The sequence below is a fragment of the Oenanthe melanoleuca genome, chromosome 5, assembly GCF_029582105.1.
Source record: "Oenanthe melanoleuca isolate GR-GAL-2019-014 chromosome 5, OMel1.0, whole genome shotgun sequence".
In the NCBI taxonomy this organism is placed as follows: domain Eukaryota; kingdom Metazoa; phylum Chordata; class Aves; order Passeriformes; family Muscicapidae; genus Oenanthe; species Oenanthe melanoleuca.
Genome location: NC_079339.1, coordinates 22,011,410 through 22,034,206, shown reverse-complemented (window position 1 = coordinate 22,034,206; position 22,797 = coordinate 22,011,410). Strand labels below are relative to the sequence as shown.

General features: G+C 46.0%; 1 protein-coding gene across 5 annotated transcripts in view; it reads right to left on the bottom strand.

The window, feature by feature from the left end:
* Positions 1-667: 667 nt before the first annotated feature.
* Positions 668-22,797, bottom strand: part of CD82 (CD82 molecule) — a 38,824-nt gene continuing 16,694 nt past the window's right edge. For all 5 annotated transcript variants that reach the window (XM_056492475.1, XM_056492473.1, XM_056492471.1 and 2 more), the window contains exons 2-9: positions 20,063-20,144; positions 14,774-14,846; positions 11,362-11,486; positions 10,152-10,226; positions 5,455-5,562; positions 3,682-3,873; positions 3,328-3,411; positions 668-2,817 (exon numbers count right to left, since the gene is read on the bottom strand). In XM_056492475.1, coding sequence (XP_056348450.1) covers positions 2,740-2,817; positions 3,328-3,411; positions 3,682-3,873; positions 5,455-5,562; positions 10,152-10,226; positions 11,362-11,486; positions 14,774-14,846; positions 20,063-20,125 — 798 coding nt within the window. In that variant the 5' untranslated portion in view covers positions 20,126-20,144 and the 3' untranslated portion in view covers positions 668-2,739. The remainder of the gene's footprint in view (positions 2,818-3,327; positions 3,412-3,681; positions 3,874-5,454; positions 5,563-10,151; positions 10,227-11,361; positions 11,487-14,773; positions 14,847-20,062; positions 20,145-22,797) is intronic.

Genomic DNA, 22,797 nt, shown 5'->3' with positions numbered 1-22,797 from the left:
ATTGTCCTCAACTCCCCAGCTTTCTCCTTCCAGCTCCACAGCAGGCTGAATGGAAACCAGCAGTGCTCTTCCCCACCTAGAAACCCTCTGGCCAGGGTTGGTAGTTTTGCCAGGAAGCACAGCCCCCTAAATCGTGGGGCCCTGGGAAAGCATTGTTCCCAAAGGAACAGACCATTGCATCCTGCTGTGGCTCCAGGATCCATTTAAGCCCATCTTGCTCTGCACTCACCTGGTCAGGATTCCTGAAATTTTTACATCAATTGCCACCACGTTTGCTGGTAGCACCCCAGTACCTTCTGTGCAAATGAGGACTTCCTAAAGCACCAGCTGTAAAATTCATTAGCAGGCTACCTTAGGTCCTTCTAAACCATTTCAAATGCCCAGATGCACCACTATAGTGCAGGACCTGAAGGAATTTTGAGACCTAGCTCATATCCACTTCTCAGCTGCTTAGCTGAGAAAAGCAAAAAGATTTATGTATTTGTCTATCTACTTCTGAGGAGCTTTTCAGTCAAGGCCAGCATGTGGTGACATAAACTACAAAAAATGGCCACCTAGCTTTCTTCCTTCTCACAGTGATAGGGCAGGGGCTGAGGAAAAAGCAGAAAGGGGTGTAGAGGATGCAAGGGGAAAACACTTCAATGCACAAGTCATAGGCACAGATATATATTTTTTAGCAAAGTCTTTATTACAGAAATATTCACCCTCTAGACTTTTATATCTGTACATGCATTTCTTCCAGTAGGAAGATGTTGCTAAAAACAGACAAAAACAAAAAAGAAAATCCAGAATGGGCTCCTTTTAACTTGCTGCTCAGCATTGGCATCTGTAACTGAACAAGAATCTTACAAATAAGAAGACATTAGAGAATAGACTTTGTGTTACAAAAGCTAGCAAGCTTTACTGCTAAGGGTGCCTTCTGCTACAGCAAAGGTCAGCTTGAAGGATCTGTGCAGGAAGGGGCAGATACCTCAAAATTGCAAAGCTTATCAGACCTCCATAAACACCAGTTGCCCAGTCACTCTCCCCAGTCATTGCCCTGTCCAAAGATGAGGACAGAGCAGGGACCCACTGCTGGGGCCCTGATTCCCTGCACCAGCCTTTCTTCCCAGAAGGAAAACCAAGCAGGTAGTGAAACCACTCCTTGGAACTGCTACTAGGGTTACTACTACCTGCCCCACCCCTGACAGGAGACAGTCCTGGAACCACTCTGTAAGGCAAAGGCTCTCTCACCAAGGACCCTGTGACAGGCACCTGGCAAGGACCATCCACTTTTCTCCCACACAGCTTCCTGATGTCACAGTCATTGTGCCACATGTAACAGCAGCAACTCTGCTGTGCCCAAGTCACCTCTAAAACTGAGGATTTGCACCCAGCTCTCTTATGTAAGCAGCTGGGGCAGTGTTTCATGTGCATTTCCTACCTTCTTCTGGTCTACACCACTCCTTGCTGCTGGCCACTAGCTCAATAGAGCAAACACCCTAGCCATTAGCACAGAAACCTGCAGCCTGCACAACTGCAGAACCTGCTACTTATCTGCTGCAGTGCTGGCACTTGAGGCAGAACTCAGGATGCAGCCATGGCTCCAGACCACAGTGGAGTCAGAAGAGTGGACAACTGAAATAAAAGCAATTTATCTTTGCATCCCAGCTACAGAACCCATACTGGGGATTGACAGCAGTGATATTCCCAGTATACAGCATCAGCAATCCAGTCAGATCCCTCCATACTCATATCTAAATCCACAGCTAACAAATTTTATGCTCATAAAGGAGCAGGGGAAGTATCAAATTAATTGTAACCTCTATAAAGTTGGCAACCCGAGAATGCAAACAGCAGGGCCAGCCTGGGGCTGAGTCCACAGTGTGCAGCAGTCTCTGAATTAACCTCCAAGCTGACAGGAGCCAGCAAAGCAGAGCTAGGGGCAGAGGAAAAGATAAAGAGGCAAACGGGAGAAACATGTAAGTGTCAAATCCAAAACCCAAGGGATCCATTCCAGAAGTAGCTGAGCACCAACACCACAATCTGCTAGGTCACACTAGGAATAAATAGGTGGGCTTGGCTCCCTCCCAGTGGCTTCTCATCACACTCAAAGGGCAGAGCTCCACTGAAGGCAAGGCATAGCTGACTCCAGAAACAGGAGAAGCGAGTGTGACAGTAGCACTCTGTATTTCAGATGAGAACCTAGGCTGGAAGATGCATAGTAGGAGCTGAATCAAGTTAACTGCAAGGGATGAGAAGGCATATAAAGCATGACTAGTTACCACCACAAGTCAGTGAAGCAAGTGAAGCTACCAAAGCACTGGAATCTCAGCAGAATTCCTGGCTTGTGGGACTTCAGGGGGGAGGTGAAAAGATGTGCAGGAGAAGAGCAAGGGGCAGAAAAGTTACTGTATGTTAGGCCCAGTGGGCTGTAGAATGAGGGTATGAACAGTATTGTTTAACATGGAGCAGGCAGCAAAAGCATCGTCCCCTCAGGTTAATCGGTGTCTCACGTGACACAAGAGTTTAAGTTCTGCTTCTTGAAGTAGAAATAATCCAGAGGAGGGATGCAGGCAGCCCAAGGGCCCTATTGCCAGAAGATCAGGCTGTGTTGCAGCTCTAACAGTTCTTAGCAGAGTGGTATCAGAAATGGGATGTCACAGGAGTCATGGTCAATGGTTGGACAGTCTGGGTATGAGGCAGGAATGTTCTGTGTGCTCCATTCTCTGTGGTGCCGTAGCTCTGGAGTCAGCCAACTCAGGACTTGGGCACTTTGGTGTAATCTTCACTGTGTATGTTCTTGCAAAGCGAAATGGACAGTATCATCCCCAGCAGCTGGAATAGGGATGAAGAACAGGAACAAAATCAGCAACCAGGCAGATAAGGTGGGAAGGATGGGTGATACAGGGGAGCAGAATACAGTGAACATCTTTTAATGGCACCATACAGGTGAAGAGAGTTAGTCTGCAACGCAAGGAAAATGCAATAATTGAAATGACAAAAAATTTGGCTTCATAAAGATGTGACTTTATCTGGAAACTATGTTATGAGCTTTTTAAGGCAACAAGTGGGATTTCACAATAGTGGGATTTTGCTTGCCTCAGTTTTTTAGTTACAGAATTTCCAAAAGTCAGATACAGCAGATAGAACCACAAGTAGACAAGGCTTGGTTTGATTTTTAATCCAATCAACAAAAGCAGCAGTTCAAAGGTCCAGGCAGACACAACTGAGAACTAGAACTGCACTGCCATTATTAAACCAGGTGTCCATTACTTGAGAAAACAGCTTTGCCTTTAAAAGTCTCCATGATAAGACAGTACAAGTTCATGTCAGGAAATTACTTACCTCTATAACAGCAACACCAGTGCAAACCCCAAGAATGATACCAAGGTTGTCCTTCAGCCACTGCTCTACACCATCCATGCATCCCTATAGAGAAAACATAGCCACAAAGAAAAGAAGCATGAATCTGAAAGTCAAAACTGAAAATCCATATGCATGCAGGGATTATCCCAGTTACATGCTATATCACGTTCCATGGAAGCTTTTGCAGGATCTCCGTCACTCTGTCCCCCCTTGCCCCAATTTCCACAGGTGCTTCAAGTAATAAGGTCTGAAATACATGCTCTAGATTTTCAGGGGAATGAAGACAAGGCAGTCTCAGTGGCAGCTTCACAGGGCCCAGACATACCCACTCACCTGCTCATGAACAGGCCAGTCAGCAGATGTTGCAGTGCCATTGACAGGGTCTTCCAGACTACAGAAACCTCCTCCTTCCACTATGTCCTTAGATCTATTGGAGCAGGAGCACGGATACTCAGTGTTGCTTTTGTTCTTAAGAATCTCATTATTTTCCCATTCCTTTGCTCCAGTCCAGCCACAGCAGGCAATCTAATAATGGGAGAGAGATCATTACAGTCTTACACTTTGCACTGGCAAGATAAGTGCACATGAAAATAAGCAGGCAGAAGTACTCAGGAGCTCTCTGTGCAACAAGGACAGTCAGGCCATACAGTTTGCAATAATTGGCTGGTTACTTATGAGCTGTCCAGAAGACAGGGACGTTATTTCCTACTGAAGAGGCACTCTGCTAGCAAAACAAGAGTTAAAAGGCCCGGGGACAGCAGCAGCCACCACGTGGTGGCGTCCCCATGCCACCAAGCCCCAGCACATCACTGCAGCCAGCAACCCCCTAGTGCAGCACAGACCAGCTGGAACATGGGACAGGGGAAATCTTCCATCCCAAGAAACATTTACATTCCTATAGAGCCACGTGAGAAAACTCTATTTGCTGAAGGGAAAAGCACATCTGCAAGTCTAGCAAGGAGTAAGAGCCCAGTGCTTGCTCAGTGGTACAGAGCAGAAAGGCTGTCTATGTTGAGAAGTTCAGGGAAAATCCTCTAGTCAGAAAGTTTCTGCTAAAACAGGCATGAGATACAAATAGCTGAACATCCACATCAGGACAAGCATTTGGTTTCCAAAAGAGTGTTGTGAAGACACAGGCTCCAGAAGGAGCTATGTCTCCCTCACAAGAGGCCTGGACTTTAACTCCTGAGACTCATTCACAGAACCCCATCCTCTTTCAAATGCTAACTCCAGCGTGTGAGATGAGGTAGACTCCTAACATTTGACTTCTCCATCTCTGCAAAACCTTTTTCTTCTGTTCCTACATAAAAGAAGGCTCAAACAGCAGCCTCTCTCCACAGTAGAATTAGGCTTGAGTTCACTACCAAGGAATAGTGACAACAGTGAAAAAACATACATAAATCATTCTCCAAGGAGAAATAGTGCAGGTCAGTGCTTTGCAGACCAAAGAACAGACAGAAGACAAATGCTGTTACTTGTACTTACTACACATCAGTCCCATGCTAGGCATGTATTTAAACCACAAAAACCAGCCAGCTCTCAGGCTTGTGGTTTGGCAGTAAACAGCTGTCATGACTCCAGTGTGCTTGAATACTCTCTAGCTGCCCAAGTGCTGACCCTGATGCTAAAACAGAAATCAAGGGCAGTTGGATGGCTCCCAAGAACACTGGTACTTGCAGAAGAACCATCACAATAAGCAAGCAGCATTCAAGTAGTAAGGCAGGTGGTGCTGCTGACTTGCCTGGCAATAAACTAGGGATGTTTTCCTACAGAAATCATGTGCAAAATGTTTCTCCCACATGTTAGCATTCAGGAGGTCAGGCAGACAAAGAGAAGTGTTGGAGTGCCATTTGACAGGCTGGATACACTAGGCCATGCAGCCAACACTAGCTCATTCTAACACCCAGCAGGCAGGAGTGGTTCAGGGTCTGACACAGAAGCAGCAGCAAGCAAGCCCATTTTCTAGTCTGCAAACCTCATAGGCCACTCTGCAGATTAGCCAGATCAATGTGCAACAGCTGTTTCTCTGTCCTCAGCCTAGCTTTAAAGGGCATTGCCTGCACTGACAAATAGCATCATCTCCCTGCTGCTGCCCCCCAGACTCACCTGTGTCTGCACATAGTCCCACGCATCTCGCAAGTTCCTCTGGCCTTCATCCGCAGGGTCATAACCTTCAATCAGCTCTACAACTATGTCAGACAACTCGACTTTCAACTGGCAAGAGAAAAAGAGGCAGGAGGGTTACATTATCAATTCCTGTAGCCTTTTCTTTGGTGTTTCAGACACATATATAAAGCTACAGTCACTCATAAAAGCTGACTGCAAATAGTTAACAAGTACAGATGAGGACAGCAGCTTTGCTGCTGCAACAGACAAAGCACCAACAAGTCCTTGCCTGGACACAAACCTGATGAGCAATAAGGAAACAGAAGGGTATGGCTATCCTGCTAAGACACAGGCTGAACAACTAACTGCCTGCCCCAGACAAGACAGATGTGCAAGGTGAGTGCAAGATGAAGGTCAACATTGCCTTAAGAACTCACAGGATGTTTATTTCTAACTTTGTACTGCAGGCAAAATCCTGGTTCAGAATCTCTGCCACTGCAGTTCATCTCCCCTGCTCAGGGAAGGTTTGAGCCACTCTGCTTATGAATGCAGATGGGTTTTCTGATATACAGCTGATGGAAATTTGGCTTTTTCACAAGGTGTTGATCTACCTTCCCCAAACTCCCACAACTGCTGTTTCTATATTAAGACAGGAAATATTACACCTACCTGAACTGCTCATTAACAGTCTTATCACAAAGTTCAGGGGTATCAAATCATCCCTTCACCACCATTCATTTTCCAGAGGTATTTACAACACCCTTCAGTTTGATGAGAAGTGCAAGCTACCAACTGACTGACTCCTTCACCTTCTTTCTCCATCTCCTTCTGAAACTCTTCTTAACCAGCCTATACATGAGGACTGCTAAGGACAGACCCAGATTCACTAGAGATTAGAGAAAAGTGCCATTAGACTGCCTGAGGGATAGAATAGAGTTATATCAGCCTAAGCACTAGGATATTCCCATACCACATATTACCTTTCTGACTGTGGTGCTACAGCATATTTCAAATCAGTGGAAATGTTTTCTCTTTTCTTCTACTATCAAGCATTTTCAATGACCATGGCAAATACCAGGGCACTCAGCAAGAGAAGCATTACCTACTGTTGAGAGAAGCTTCTCTACATCAGCACCTCTTCTTCCTAGGAAAACTGCAGCTCAGTTCACTGGGATCAGCTATGTCAGGCCAGACAGATGGGAGCTGCATGATCTTTCTTCTCATGATGCCTACCTCTTCCCCTTTTAATTACTTCACTTCCCCTTTTCCTTCCCTTCAAATCAAGGCAACCTGACCTGGTTCTCACTAATGGGATTGGCCTTGGCTGCTGCCATAAGCCTTATCAGTTACTGAACCTCTGAGTTCCCACCCTGACCCCTCCTGCACACTGCTGCTCCACATACAGAGGGAGGCCACGAGAGCTGGCTTTGTTTTCCTACCCTTGGCTGTTGGGTCAGATGGAGCCTAGTGTCACTTCTGCAAGAATCCCAGGACCCTACCACAAGCAGGCAGGACTTGAACCTGATGTCCCCAATCACAGCTGCATAGGGAAGCTGTATGTCTGCTCTGCCCTTCCTTTTACAAAAGAACAGGCAAGAAGTTTCACAAACAGCTCTGGTTACAAAAACTGAGGTATTTCAAATCAAGGGAAAAAAAAAAAAAAAAATCAGGCATTCCCAGGTGTTTCAGCAAGCAATCTGAGATGGGGAATATTATGCAAACAATGGCACAGCTCTGGAGCCACACAGGCAGCTTGCTTGTGGGTTCAACACACAGAGCAGCCCAAAGGGAAAACACAGGCACCTGCAGCTGCTCACCCTTAAGCACCTGGCAGAGGAAAACTGAAAGAGCAACAAGCTAGAAAGGCACAAGGAACACACAGGCTTTCAACATCCTAACCACCTTCACCCATTTAAAGTTATCAGGACTTAGTATGGTGTCAGAAGTGCTTCAGGAAATGGCTACCCTTGCTTTCAGGGCTTCTTGCTCCTTGTGTCAGAAGGCACAATCCCAGCACCTCAAAGCAGGGGCACTCAGATCCTAGGCACCACAGCCACAGCTCACTGCCAGAGAGCAGCAAGGCTGTCAGTCTCCCCATCACAGGGGCTACTGAAGAGGGAGATGGGGAAAGCTGAATGCCAGAGGCAAGAGCAGGTCTTTATCACACAGTGGATTGTGCATGCTGCTTCCCCTATCAGACACTGTCAGCCATCTATCCTGTCCCTGTCAGACACAGATCCTTCCCTCTGTATTTATTAGCATCTAGCCTGCACACAAAAACAAGCTCAAAAAACCAAGAGGGAGCTCTTTCTCCTCTGCCTTGTCACTTCAGACTGAAAATAAAGCATAGTCCATAGCCCCAGACAAGTCACTGCATGCAATCACCCAGGCCTGTTTGCTGCAAACAATAGCCAGCAAGCAGGGCTATTCCCAAAACACCACCATTCCCCACTACTCAAGGCACTTGGAGCCAAGCTGCACAGAATTGTGTGAACTGGGCCAAGAGAGAACTTGCCCAGGCTCTCACATGTTTAGGGGCTTGTGATCCACCAGTGTAGGTGAGTAGCAACATTCAGTTCACAGAGCAGGATATCATTTGTAGCACTTATGATGTTACTATTTTGTTGTCCACAAAAAAACCCCACCCCACATTTCAGTCATCAACAAATGTGGGGAAATGAATGTTGCATCAACATCCTCCCAGAAGTACTGGGCAATTCCAGTCTGAAGGGGCATTCCTCTAACAATGCCCATGGGAGAGGCAAAGCAGCAGCCTTCCTGTCAGAGGCTCAGCCTTTTACAGCTCACTAACTCTATTTCAGCATACTTCCATTTGTCAGTGTGGGGGAGGATTTTGACACCAAAAAGGAACAGGTATGCCAACAGTACCTTCAAGTGAATCCATTGAAATAAACACTTCAGTTACAAGTGAAGGAGTGAGTTATCACCTTGCTACACTCTGGATTCAAAATTCTTTCCTCCACTCTTGTTATTCCTTGTTTTATATCTAACCAAGTTCCTCAAGTCAGAAATAAATAAACACAAAGAACACAATAGATATCTAGGGACTGGCTGTTGAGCAGTCACAGTGTGCCTCACTGTGCTCCAGGCTGCCCTGGGAGGAATAGAGCCAGTGAAGCAGAGAGACTTGCACAGCAGCACTGAAGCACAGCCCCAAACCACTGTGCTGGAGGTTTCAGCCAAGACCTTCCTCAAACAGTTTTTCTTAGTGCTCTAGGCAGGTACTCTGGAGGATCCCTGAAACAGAATGGCTCTAGAAGAGCTTTTCCATTACTTTTGTTCATTAGGGACTGAACAGGAGCATCTGTTGAAAGCCCAGCTTCCCTGACCATTCTCCCAGATCTGTAAAAGTGATGATCTCAGTCACACTGGCTCCAACAGCTATGCAAAATAACCCCCAGCACTTTTAAACTCTCCCTGGTAGGATGAGGTTTAAATGAAGAGCTGCAGCTTAAACGCTGGAGTTTTCTAGAGTAGACTGGCAGCTGGAGGAGAAATGCTAACAGAGGTACAGAATTTCCTGGTCTGAAGTCACATTTCCCCATCATAGGGGAATGCCCACACCTCCATATCTGCATTAGTCAGAGTTGTTTGTTGAGAATCATCTTTACACATCAGTTTTAGTCACTGCTTTAGTTTCTCCTCTAGCTTCTGCCATCCCCGAGAGCAAGCTACAGTCACACCACATTTGGCAAGGAACCCAGCTAACAGCTGCTCAGAGTCACCACAGCACAAAGCTCACATCAGGCACCTTCCCCCTGCCCCCAAACTTCTCCACCAGGCCCCATCCATAACTTCCTCAACTGTTCTGCTTTCTGTAACTATCTAGCTAAAGAGCTGGCTTGGGAGAGGCAAGCACAGCCTTGTATATATATAGTGATATATACAGTTATGCAGCAAAGGAGAAGGTTACCCACAACTTGTACCAGAAGCCAGCAGTGACCTCACAGCTATAACTTGTTCCCACTGCATAAATGTGGCTCCCAGTTTAGCTGTGATCAGACCAGGGAACCTACAGCAATGAAGGATTGTTGCAGTGCACTTAGGTAGCTCAGAAATTATTTCCTTTTACACTATGAAGTGTACTGAAGCTCTAGAAGCACACACTGTGAAACTGCCTTCCTGACAAAGGGATCAGCTTCAAGACATTAAACCACTTGGCTATAAACTCCAGCTGTAAAACAGGAACCATCAGATATCTGGGTTTGCTCCTGGGGAAAGAGGAGCAAACTCTTCCAAGATGCAGGAAGACAGAAAGGACAGGGCAAGATGGCACAAGGAGGTAGACCAGTGACAAAAGTGCTCAGGCTGGTCACTCCTCAAGGCACCAGTGATGGCAGCATGGCAGTAAACACTGCTACTGCATGCCCAAATGGCTGTCTACAGCAGGATCAAGAGGAGGTGTGTATGAAGCATTTTAAGACTTTTTTCTTTTCACTGCTCCCACTACTGAAAAATTCAGCCTGCACACCAAACAAAGCTTCATAATCCTTGAGAAAGCAGCACTATTGAGGCAGACAAAATCAAACAGCAAAGCTACTGATCTGGGGTAGAGAAAAGGAGAATCCAGTTATGGCTGCTAACAGTATAGCCCAGTTTGGAAGAAAGAATTTCCAGCTATCACCCTTCTCCCAAGCCAAAACCAAGGAAAAGATGCATTATTACTAAGGACTTACCATTTCTTTCTGGAAGTAGATGACCAGTGCAGCAGCAATCTGAGCTAAGAGGATTATCATCAGGCAGGTGAAGTACTGGAAACAAAAAACAATGGGTGATCACTGTCAATCTTTAGAAAGGTCTGCACATAAAAGTCAATAAAATTTCATATACGAGAGAAATGACAACATTAGCTCAATGTCTTTTTGCCTGCAGACAAAGTCTGCTATAAATCATGCTTTCCCAGGAAAAAAATGGGATCAATGTCAGACCAGTGCACTCCAGCACTTCTCCCATTAGGCCAACAGAAAGACTTCAGGAGGGAGAGGGTTAACAAGCACTCACTGCATGTGTCATCCCAACTGGGATTCTCTCTCCCACATCCAACTCCATTCCCAGACCATTCTGGCCTCAATCAATCAGCTGGGACTCTGCCTACCCCATGCCTCAATGGAAAAAAAAAAAAGAATCAATTTTACAAACCTAATTTTAATGTGTTTTTTTTTAAAAATAAATTACCTTGTTTAAAAATGCTTTTTAATTTGTTTGAGGATCTAAATTTAAGATTCACCAGCAAACTTCTGAGGCTGCTTTTAAATGGTGGCAGCTACTATTGCTAGACAAGGAGTTGTTCCTACTATCAGGATATACAAAGTGTTCCATGCTTGGTTTCTAATACTTGTGCCATGGATAAGATAGGTAGCAGGCTGAGGTGTATGAAGCTGGTATCATCTCACCCATCATGGACAGAAAGCTTCCTACAGATGAGCTGTTTGAAGAGAGGTCCTGACACACAGGACATTCCTAGTTGGGTCTCTGTTGACTCTTGCACTTTCCACAAATGTGGCACAACTGGACATTGTCACTCTTCCTCTTTTCTTTCACTGCCCTTGGAACTTGCTCCTCCACCACTGAGAGTACCAACTGGGAAGTCAGGGTGAGGGGGACAGGGTACACTTCTCAGCTGGCAGTCCCCAACCCACTGTGTGCAGAAAGCATCAGTGACATCCTCTCTCATTCACAGTTCTGAGCTCATTACCAGTAATGTCTGAGGAGCTCTGCTGCAGTCTGCTGACTGCTGGAGCATTTAACATGTGCAAATTAAGAACTAGATCTAAGTTGACCTGGCATAAATAACATCCCTGGGAGACCAAAGCCCCATCTTCAATCCAACAGAAACATTGCAGAAGTATTAAAGGTTGGCTCTAAAACAGGCTTGAATGCTCTCACCAGTCCCAAGAGACATCGGATTTCATTGACAGCTCCAAGACAGCCCAGGAACCCCATCAGCATGGTGAGCACCCCAACGCCGATGAGGATGTATGCACCAGTCTTCAGGGAGGGAGATGACATCTCTGCAGGAGCCAGGAGAGGGAACAACATTAGCTACTGACAAAAAACACCTCTGCCATCACCATTCATAGAACTGTCTCCATATCTACTGATAATTGTCTTGGTCTGCCCCAAAGGGACTGCACAGATGTGTGCTGACCATGGTCACAGATAGATGCTTCTGGCTGCCTTTTGATAAAGGTAGACTTAAAAGCCATCCTGCAGGCCTCCAGTGTCTGGAAGATTCAAGGTCACTCCAAACAAATAACTTTTCCCAAACAAGGTTTATCTCCTTACCAGAATTTTACTCCTTCATGAATGTACTTCAAGTAACAGTAATATAAAAGATTATCTACTCCATAACTACTGCCTATTTGCTTCAATTCCCTTTGCTATCTTCAGGGAAGCTTTCTTCCAAGTCCTAAACCCCCTTTTTGGACAGCATTTTCACTTTAATGCACTATTTCTTGTTGTAGCCATTCTGTTTTCACTTACCCACTTCCAGTCAACACTGGGACAAATTAACTCTGTGCTACAAGCTACAGCTAGTGTTGAGCACAGATGATGTGACAGGTTACTTAGCAAGTCTGGGTTGAATGGCTTGTGGCCAGGCACTAACCACAGGCTGTTGCAGCACCTGTGCATGACACCCTGCAAACAGATGCTATTCCAGGATCAAAACAGATACCCAAATTAGCTCCTTTTACAAATCCTCCTAGATATTCCCTGCTGCTGTTTCTAATGTCTGCATTTTTCAATGCTCAACAGTTTTTCAACCGAGTTTAGGTCAGATTATTTCAGACATGGTGATGTCAGCCCTCTCCCCTCAGCTTCTTTCTCAGAAGAAAAACTCTTATATTTGAGTTGGTCAGCAGACCATTTCTTGCAGATTAGGATTGGACAGAGCAATCATTGCAGCACAAAAGTTGAAGAGATACTTTGGCTAGAGATAATAACTAGAAACCTCATTTATCATTAAGAAACATTCCTATATCTGCAAGTGACAGAGTATAGGGGAATTCTGGATGTCCAGTGATTAATGAAAACAACATTTTTAGAGCTCAGCATTTAGTTTCCTGAACTAAGGAAGTCTCAGGAGGCAAACTTCCTCTGAGCTCCTCCTGAAATATGTTAAAGGAGAATAATCAAGCCCACAATGATACTCTCCCCCTTAATATATACTTCCCTCTGCTTCTGATACCTGGCACAAGCCACCAGCTTCCAAACTTTTTTCCCTAAAACATGCTGAACAGAGGAAAGTACAGTTACCAAGAAGTGAAGCAGATCCATTTGCCACACAGGTCACTTCAGCCTTGATTAATTTCCAGGCCAGACTCTCCCTGGCTGGACATATTCCACAAACCCCAGGATCCTTCCTCACCAGTCCTGTGACTCTAGCTGTGCGGGTTACGTGCTGATACTGCAAAGCATTTACTGAAGCAGCAGCCCTACAGGAGTGACCCTCACAAACCTACCCTATTCCCTCCCTCAAAACCAGCTCAGCTGTCATGCAAATCAGTATTCAAGATTACAGCACCGCAGTGCGAGAAAGCAGCTCATCAAATCCCCATGAGAAGAAATAAAGAGGCACTTCCAACTCAAAAGCCCTTGGAGAACTGACAGTGGCAGGGGACAGGAGCCACACTGCCACACTTGCAGCTCTCATCTGCAGGAGTCTTGTCTTGCAAGAGAAGGCTCTGAGGGCATTCAACTCCTGCTGTTTGCCCTCACTCCGTGTTTTTCCCTGCGCTGGGCAGGCAGCCAAGCAAGTACAACAGGCTCCTTTGGCAGCAGCTGGGTGCCCTCCCTGGTGCCTAGGTTACTAAAGCAGAGGGAAAGAGGGGCAAGGCATGGGAAAGGAAGTGAGGGGGCAGGGAGAGAGCTGATACTGGAAATCTCCAGGAAGGAAATTAAATTCTTAAATGCTCTGTTAGCAGAGATTCTAAGTAAATGGGAAGAAACAGAGCCAAGTTCAGGGACTTCTCCCTCCACAAGTGGCTGTGACACCCATCAACCCGAGGGAATCAGCTGCTGACCCTCTGGTACTAAGCACACCTCAGACTAAGGGGTACTGCAAACAGCCAGGCCATGATAGGCTCCTTTTAGGCTGCATGTGCTGTTTCTGCTCATGCCTCCCCTTTATTAACCAACACCCCTTGCTGTGCTTCTTGACCTTCTAGTACTGCAGTAGCAAGCCAGATGCCACAGCACAAAAGTAGAGTATGAAGCAGTATCTGCATGTGTGGTATTAGCAGGGGTGTCTTCTCCACCCAGCACCTTTCAAACCAGGCCAGAGTGCTCAGCAGGACTTGGGAGATAAAGCCCTTTGCAGAATCAGTGTAGCTATGAATGCCATTAGTGCTCACTCCCCATATGCAGGCAGCCCTCCTGCACTGTCTGAGGCTGGTGTCCAACTCAGAAGTTCTGGAGGTAGTGACAACAAATAACCAGAGCCACCAAGCAGAAAAGTTTGAAGTGTTTCTATAAAAAACTCAAAGGAAGCAGAGCTTTTGAAAGATGGAGCTGAGATACTCAATTGTTGAAAGTCCACTTACAGTCCTCTGAAACCCAGACTCTGCTAAGCCAGCTCAGTTTTTTGGTTTTTGCAGAAATCAGACCCTCTGTCAAGACTCAAGTCAAAGTCTGTGGCTGACTTTAGGGAAAGGAAGCTAAGCTCCTTGCACAATACAGAACACCTCTGATGCCCAGGGTAAGTCTCATCAAGTGAATACAAGAGTATGTTTCAGAAGTCAAAGGACTTCACGACCCCACACCCCGCAAATCTGCATCCTCTACTGCTTAGGAACAAACATACCATCTCTTTCACTGTACATGAAACATCAATAAAACCAGGTACTTACTTTCTTTGGCATTTAAAACATTTAAATTGAAATAGACCATTACAGAAAGAAAGCAGTGGAGGAGTCAAAAAGCAAAACTGCATTGAGGCATTAGGGGCCTTAGCAAATAATGACAAGGAAATCAGTGTGAAAACACAGTGAAAATAGGATGAAATACTAGCCCTTGTGTTCAAGACAAAATATTTGGATTGTTGTTTGAAGAGGCAGCAGTCTCACTCAGTCTGTCCCTGGTGATTCAATCCACAGGACTAAGAGGAATGCTATGTCTCCAGGGCTGCTTCCTTTCACCATGTCCCTGATAACAATCCCATCTTGCTAAACACTGTGTTACTGCTCAGGCCACAGGCTGTGCACAGAAGTATTGCTATTCCTAGACTATACCATGGTCAAACAGCCCCAGAATAGAGTCAATTTAGAAAAAGAAGGAAGATAAAGAAACACAGTCTTACGTAGAACGGCAATGAAACTGGTTTTGTCGGCCAGAATCCATATTCCAAACCCCAGGATAACAGCACCCAGAATCTGAAAGGGCAAGAACAAAACATACACGATTTTGTGTGAGTTATAAGCTTAGATAAATAAGAGGAGGCAGTCACTATTATCCATACTTCCAGTTTAAAAACAATCATTCCTTTGCTGTTCCCACCCATCTCCCCTATGGTACTCCTCCCAGGGTAAACAGGATTAGCACAACTCCAGGAAGAATGCCTCAGCCAACTGCACAGGAGCCCCAGGATCTGCTTGGCAGTTTTTCACACAGTATTTTAATAGCACATAATGTTGTATAGGAGGACTATTCAAAACAGTCTGAGGAAGAGAGACCCTGCTGCTAGAACATTGTTGTCAGAAGCAAAAGGTAAGTGCATTGCTTCTGTGAGGAACCAAGCACAGACAAGCACATGATTTTAAATATTGTTTTAAACAGAGAAACCCATGACTCTAAGGGCCAGGCTGGAAGATAGCTGACAAAGGATTAGATATCTGGCAGCTGGAACCTCTCCAGGCAGGAAATCTTTGGCTTGTCAGGCTCTGTTACAGTGTTATGGCCTCGAACCACAAAGACAAAAAGCCAGCAGCAGGTTCCCTTCAGCAAAGTGCTTCACCCCCTACGAAAGCCAAGCTAAGGCATTTTGGCTTGTCCCCCATTTTATGGCAGAATACCTGAGTCCCAACAGAGCCAAGAGTTATGAAATACTTGCCATGGCCTCTGCCTTGCTCACCACACAGTCTTATGTAGGGCAAGGATTAGTAGAGCAGTATGTCCCTGAGAGGACTCAGCTGAATCCAGACACTGATTCAGTAGCCAAGAAAGGCATACATGTTCCCATCTCACTTTGAAAGGTGGGGGGAAGCATGCTCTGTTTTAGCCTTCATGTATCAGCAAATCTTCAGGTTTGATAAGAAGCTGAAACTTGTGCTGTTCAGCCAACTAGGACTGGAAAGCACTTGTGCAAAGGTCCAAAACAGGCTTTGAAGAAACAAGGAGTGGACAAGAACTGCAAGCAGCTGTTCTCACATCAGCAGGATTTCAAGACAGGGTGAAGTGAACTAAACTAACAGGGCTGAAGAGAGATTGCAATTCTGTGCTTCATTAGATAATGTTTTAATACTTGGGAGCCATGGAAAATGCCAAACCACCACCTGAAGCAAGCTGGCAGAGTATGGACATTGGCTCCACACTTTGAAAGTTTACACTAGGCTTCAGCTGCTCGTACAAAGAAGCTTTTCTGAGCAAAGATAAAGCCACAGTCTGAAATAAGCTGCTTGCAAGCTTTCCTGTCTTGGCAGGAGGTGCATCATGTAGTTAGCTCTGGGGACAGCATTAGAAAGCCATCAAGCAAGTTCCCATCTAGGAAGCATACTGACTCAGCTTCAGAAAGCATGTAGCTGTTGTATCCCAAAAAAAAAAAAAAAGAATTCCCCCTTGCCTTATGTCCCAACATGCTGCACCCACAGTGCTCAGTCTGCTGATCAACCCTTGAACATGCAACAGCTGGGACACCTACAAAATTCCTCTCAAACTTGGTAGCATCAAGAACTGTTGGATTGACAGTTTAAGGCAGTCTCACATTTAAACTATAGTTTTAATAAACATTTGTCTTAAAGATGCAAACAGGGCTGTATGTGACATCCCTTTTGGTTCACTGACCCTGAAATGTCACCTAAGTTTTGCTGTTGCTGACAAAACACAGGACTGCTGAGCAGAGTTCCTGGGAAGTTATTTGTTATGAGGTGCTCAGACTATCCAAGGCCTGTTTTCACTCTGATCTTTGCTCCAGTCCACAGCTTGTGCATTTGCCAGGAGCTGCTGTGGAAAACACTGCAAGGGGAAGGCAGGGAGACAGTAACTACAGGCTGGGAGAAAACACAGTCCCATTAACAAGACTGTATTTACTTCCTAGCAGGATAGTTTCTCTGCTCAGCATCTTCAGGAGTTTACATGGCATAGCAAGGCTGCTTCTGCCACTGGTTTGGCTTCAGACCCTCCATAGAAGAAATCACATCTGCTTTCCATGGAGTTTAATTCCTCTGCTCCACTGCTGTAAACTCCTGCAGTGGGGAACAGATGTCTCCCCTCCTCCCTGGGGGTTTGAGGTTTCACCCCCAGTTTCAGCAAAATCTCCTTCTATACCCAAGCCAGAAGGATGCAGATCCCTCAAGACAGGGTCAGCAGTTTCCCACAGAGAGCTAGTCAAGAGGGGCTTGGAAAAACTAAGCTGTGATGGAGCTGACTCATGTTGCTGGAAAGAGCAGCTGGGGGTTCCCAGCTTTCCTTCCCGCTCGGATTGTGTGATGTAACACTGAACCTGTTGGCACAGGGGACAACAGAAGGGCTCTGAAACTCCCGGCTTTGTTTTAGGTAGCAGCCTTCTGCTGCATTTACTGAAGGGTTAGAAGCAGGACAGACAGTTATATGTTCCAAACAAATAGTTTCCAGACACTGTTAAACTTGTCTTGTGGAGCTGTTTTCCCTTTAAGGAGAAGCATGTACTGCAACATGTGTCTGCCAGCCAAGAAGGTAGATGTGTTAAATTCTGTTTAGGAAACTAAGGTTATACTCCAAGACTATCTGGTATCTTTTCTAGCATACAGGCAGGCAGTCCAAGTAACCTTCTTCCCTTTAACCAAAGCAGGTCAAACCCTTCCCTGAAGTAAAGTTCCAAGACTGCAAAATATCACTGAGTCCCTGAACTACTTCAGCAATAGCAAGTGACCTTCTCACAGACCTCGAGCAGCAGAAAAGTGCAATTTCAATGACTAACTTCTAAAAAGAGTCACCAGCATGTCTCTACAGGCTTCAATCATCAGCAAGGCTGAAGAACACACTTCAGCCAGCAAGGCCTGCACAGGGTGCAATCACACAGGCTCAGCTCAAGGTCCAGAGCAGACACAGGGCTCTGCCAGCAGCACTGGTGCTCACCTTTGCTCAAGCACTCTCCTCACAAAGCTCAGCAGCTGCAGGAAACCAGCACAAGGCAGTCAAAATCTGTCTGTGCTGACAGCTCACAGCAACTCAATGCAAGCAGTTTCTCTGCTAGATTAATATAGCTCTACCACACTGCATAAGCTCAAGAATCACCAACTACCCTCCCCAGTTCAGACCTTGAGCAATAACAGAAAAATGTCTCAGGTCAATTCCTCCCTATCAGAGGAAGGGAGTAATGCATGCCACCTTCCTCAACATCTGGCACATGCAAAAAGCCTGCCCTCAGTAAAGACAGAAGCACACTCAAAATCTTCTCTAGAGAAGTATCAAGCTTGGCCAGAACACAGTGGCTTTGGAGACCTCACTCAGACAGAGCAGCCCAAGGAGAAGACAATGCCTGTGCTGCACAGCAGGGTTAAAGAGCTCATCTAAAGCAGCTTCTCCCTTCAGTCAGCACAGACCTTCTCACAATACATCCTGCCCTAAAGTTCTTACCCTCCAGGTCCAGCTCAGTGAATCAGATCAGCTTTCCACTGAGGGAGGGGGCTGGGTGCTACACCAGAGGAGCTGGCTCACAGCAGGGTGTGCACAAGACAAAGAACAGCTACTTCCAACCACTTGCCACCCAGACTGGAGTTCTCAAACCTCTCCAGGACCCAGAGAGGGATTCAGTGCCTGCCATCCTGGATGTGGGTCAGCTCAATAAAGCAGTTCAGCTCTGCCTCCTGACAGCATACCTATCCCCACAGGCTGCCTGCAACTATGCCTGGCTCAGCAGAGCAGGGAGAGAAAGGCAATGGGGAATAAAGGTGCCACAATGACCACTGAAAGCATACAGCAAAAACAGAGTTGTAAGGTACTGCAGTATTTCAGGCTGTCATCTTCCTCCTTTCCTAGGCTGGTTTTCTTGAAGAGAACTTTCCCTACACAGAGATTAGCTAATGAACTCAGACTGAGGTTTGGGCATTAAGGAAAACTAGACAGTGGCCAGATACTGGGCTTCAGCAAGACTCACTGTCTTAACAAATACTGCTCTGCTTCCCAGGGTAGACTGGCTGTTATATGCTGCTTAAAATTTATCACTTCTTCAAGAGAGGAGAGAGACTGAATGCTGATACCTGCAGAGGAGTCCTGCACTAGTAGGATGCCTGGACTCTGATGATTTTTCCTATCTTTAAAGTGGACTAAATCATACTCAGAAGTATGTGGCACTTGAAATACCTGTTCTCTCCCTCCCAAGAACCTTCCCCATGGATGCTGTGAGCTCTCCTGGCTTCAGACCATTAGACTGCAGTTAACTACTCTTAGGATGGAAGTAAACACAGAGAGCAAAAAGTGAGCACAGTAAGCCAGGGAAAACCAGATCCAGATGTGCCTCAAGTTCATCCTGTGTGCTACCAGCACAGTGCAGTCATGCTGGAAGCAGGAGTGAATCTGTGTGCAGGGAAGAGACCAGAAAACAGTGCTCACCTTATCATGATTCACTTCCCTCCCTTCCCTCTTAGCCTGACCCTTCCTTTTCCTTGCACACTGCACAAAGGATAACACTATCAGGCTACTTTCCTGCTGACATGTGGAAAGCTGAAACCTTGCACTTCCCCACTACACTTTTCCACTGCAAGAAGGCATCACCAGCAGTACCATCACTGCCCACAGGACACACCATAGCTAGGCATCAGAAAGATGCCTGCAAGAATGTGTGTGGCCCTCCCAGACCCAATCTGTTCCAAAAGGAGTTCATCTTTTGCTAAGCCTCACACTTGAAAATAACTGTACCCAGTGGGCTGTTTTATTTCCCCAGACAAGCCTGTCCCAGTCTCCCCCACCTCCCAACTCCATTTCAAACACACTTGGACTAATTCATCTTGTCACAAATCAAAACCAGCCGTTGGGACTCACACAAATTTAGAGTTGTTCTTTGAAGCCTGGCTGGCCTATTTAGGAGGGTACTGCCATTACTTGGCAGGTTTTGTAGCTTTGCTGCTCAGGGACAGTTCAGCTGCTGCTCCAGATGTGTCAGAGAAAGTAGTTCCAGAAAGAACCCATAACTCCTGCTTTCTGTTCCCAAGGCAGGAATGGAGCTGGGTGCACTGGAGGCAGCAGGTGGTTGCTGGGAGTGGAGCTGCTTGGCACACCTGAGACACACACAGCAGCTCTGACATCCCCAACTTCAGAGGTCCCCTCCCTGACTCCAAAACTGTGACCATTTTATTTAATGAACACACTGGGCCAACACCCAGAAAAAAACAATCTTCCAGCTAACTTTAGTCCAGGACTTCCTTCTTACTGCACAGATGCTCAAAATACTTACAAGGAACAGGAGATTGAAAAGGAAGAGGAAGTACTTGGTGACTTTTAGGCAGCCAGACCCCATCTTCTTTCACTCACAGGACCTATGGGAAAAGCAGACAGACAATGAGTTATGTCACGGCCAGGTCCTCTAGACATTGTCAGAGCAATACCCCTACCCTGTGCAGAGCCCTGGATCATCTGGTGGGCCTCAGAGCACATGCACAGACAGCTGGAGTTGCCTTTTCAGGACAGTAAAGCAGGACACCAGCACCACAGTAGTCACTGCTGCCAAGATCTCCTGGAGAGTGACACAGCTATCAGCAGTTACAGAAGAGATTTAATCACAAGTACACTGCTAATTCTATCACTATTTATAAGGACTTTGCAATAGTAGCATCAACTAAGACACCAACCCTAGCTACTACTCCTGGTGGTGAAAAGTGATGCAAGCTCCTTCAATTCCCTGACAGCAGTAAAAGAGATGCATGGAGCTCCTGGAGTAACAGAGATTATGAAAGGCAACAGAGATTATTAAGGGGCTGGAGCATCTCTCTCATAAGGACAGGCTGTGAGACCTGTTCAGCCCAGAGAAGAGATGACAGAGGGGACCTCATCAATGTCCATCAGTATCTGAAGGGAGGGTGTCAGAGGATGGAGCCAGGCTCTGCTCAGTGGTACCAAGTGATAGGATAACAGGAAACAGGCAGAAACTGATGCACAGGAAGTTCCACCTGAACATGAGGAACTTCTCTGCTGTGCATGTGACCACACACCAGTGGTGTGGAGGTGTCAAGGTGTGCAGTTTCCCTCACTGGAGATGTTCAAAAACCATCAGGATGCAATCCTGTGTCATATGCTCTTAGATGACTGCTTGAACAGGGAGGTTGGATCAGCTGACACTGTGGCCCCTTCCAACCTGACCCATTCTGTGGTTCTGTCAGCCTTCCTGCTTCTCCTTCCCACCCCAGACTCAGTTGCTTCCTACACAAAAAACCAGAGAACTTTTAAGTTTTTTTAAATTTACTCTACCAAGCTCTTTGCTCCAAACACACCATGCCACTTTAAGAGTCACCAGCCAGAGGAACAGCAATCCCAGGCTGGGGTGACCAGCCTGGCCTGGGAAGAAACAGCCCCAAGAGAGGGCAAGATCAGCAAGGTTCTCTTCTCTCTGCCTGGGTGTACCAAGCTCGCCAGAGACCAGTCCGTTCTTTTGTTGCAACCAAAGGCTTTTGCTTAATCCTATTAAATATTTAGGTTAACTCTGCAGCTAAACTGGTATGTGGGCCTTGGCTAGCCTTCCCAACAAGCAATGGTCACCCTCAAACTACCAGGAGAGAGCACAAGTCTGAACTGTGTGGCTCAAGTTGTTGCTCTAATTTCAAGGAATGCCACGGCTAGAGACTGTGCCCATCACTGCACAGCACCTACCAAGATGTTATTGAGATGGGAAGCAGCAGAGATATAAAATGTCAGCCAGCTGTGCTGCAGACTGATCTCAAATCTCATCTGTAAAGCAGTCATTTCACCTAAGGAACTCCTACTGCACAGCCAGGTTGACAACATCTCAGTTTTCCTTTGGTTAACTCCTCAGGTCAGAGGTTGTAAAGCCAGTTGCACCCAAAAGTAGGTCCTTCAAATGAGCCATGGAAAAGTCCTGTAATAGTTTCTGGTCCATGTACACCAAATATCAAACACAGCATTCCCATTTTCAGTGTCCCTGGGTGCAGGGACATCACCATGAGTTGGTTCTGTTCCAGCACAGATGCACTGTACAACAGCTGCATCACTACCAGCCTAGGAAAAGTGAATGAAGGCTCTCTGTTAGCAGAATTCCTCCTTTCCTCTGCAGGAGGAACATTCTCTCAGGCCACTAGTCCTGGAAGGTACCAACACCTAAGGCTGCACTAGGAGAGGGTAACTAAGATGTAAATTTTCCCACCCAGCTGGCTTGCTTCCTGGCTTCATCATGAACACATCTCCTCTTTATAGGATCACAAACTGGAGCCTGGCAGTCTAACCAGAGCACAAAGGCAGCCAGATCCCTAGGCAATGATGAATGTCTGTTGTGGGAGCTACAAATGCTTTTCCCTTCTTTAACCTAGCCAAGAGCTAACCTAGGTGACACCTTCCTGCACAGTGCACTGGACTTCTTACCTTAAGACATCTGATCAGGTGCAACCCTCCTAATTTTCAAACTGGAGGGGCAAGTCCCAGCACTTGCTGACTGGCTTCCTAGCACTAAAATCCATATGCTGCCTATTTAAACTCTGCCCACATTGTTTTCATTTGGCAGGAAAACAGATTTGCAAAGCTGTTAGGATCTTTATAGAAGTTATTTCAGCTAATTAAACAGCAAAGCAAGTTTACTGTGGAAGAAGATATGCCTGAGGTAACAAGAGTAAAATATTGCTTTCAGGGCTCTTCTACTGCTAGCTATTTGTTAAAGACATCTCATCTGCAAAGTTTATTTAAAAAAAAAAACAACAAAACAAACAAACAAACAAAAAACAACACAAAGAGCAAACCCCAACTGTGCATTACAGCATTATGCACCACTCCTCTTGCCACAGGGCAATGTATCTCTCATAGCTCCTGGCCATAAAGTAATTCAAGGTACAGTTTTCATGTCAGAAGAGAAAAAGGGTCTTAAGGTTTTGGTTTGAGCTTTTAATACACTTCAGAGCTCCACAAAAATATTACATATTTTTTAATCTTCCATTCTTTGCAAATTAACTTTTGTCCACTACATCAATG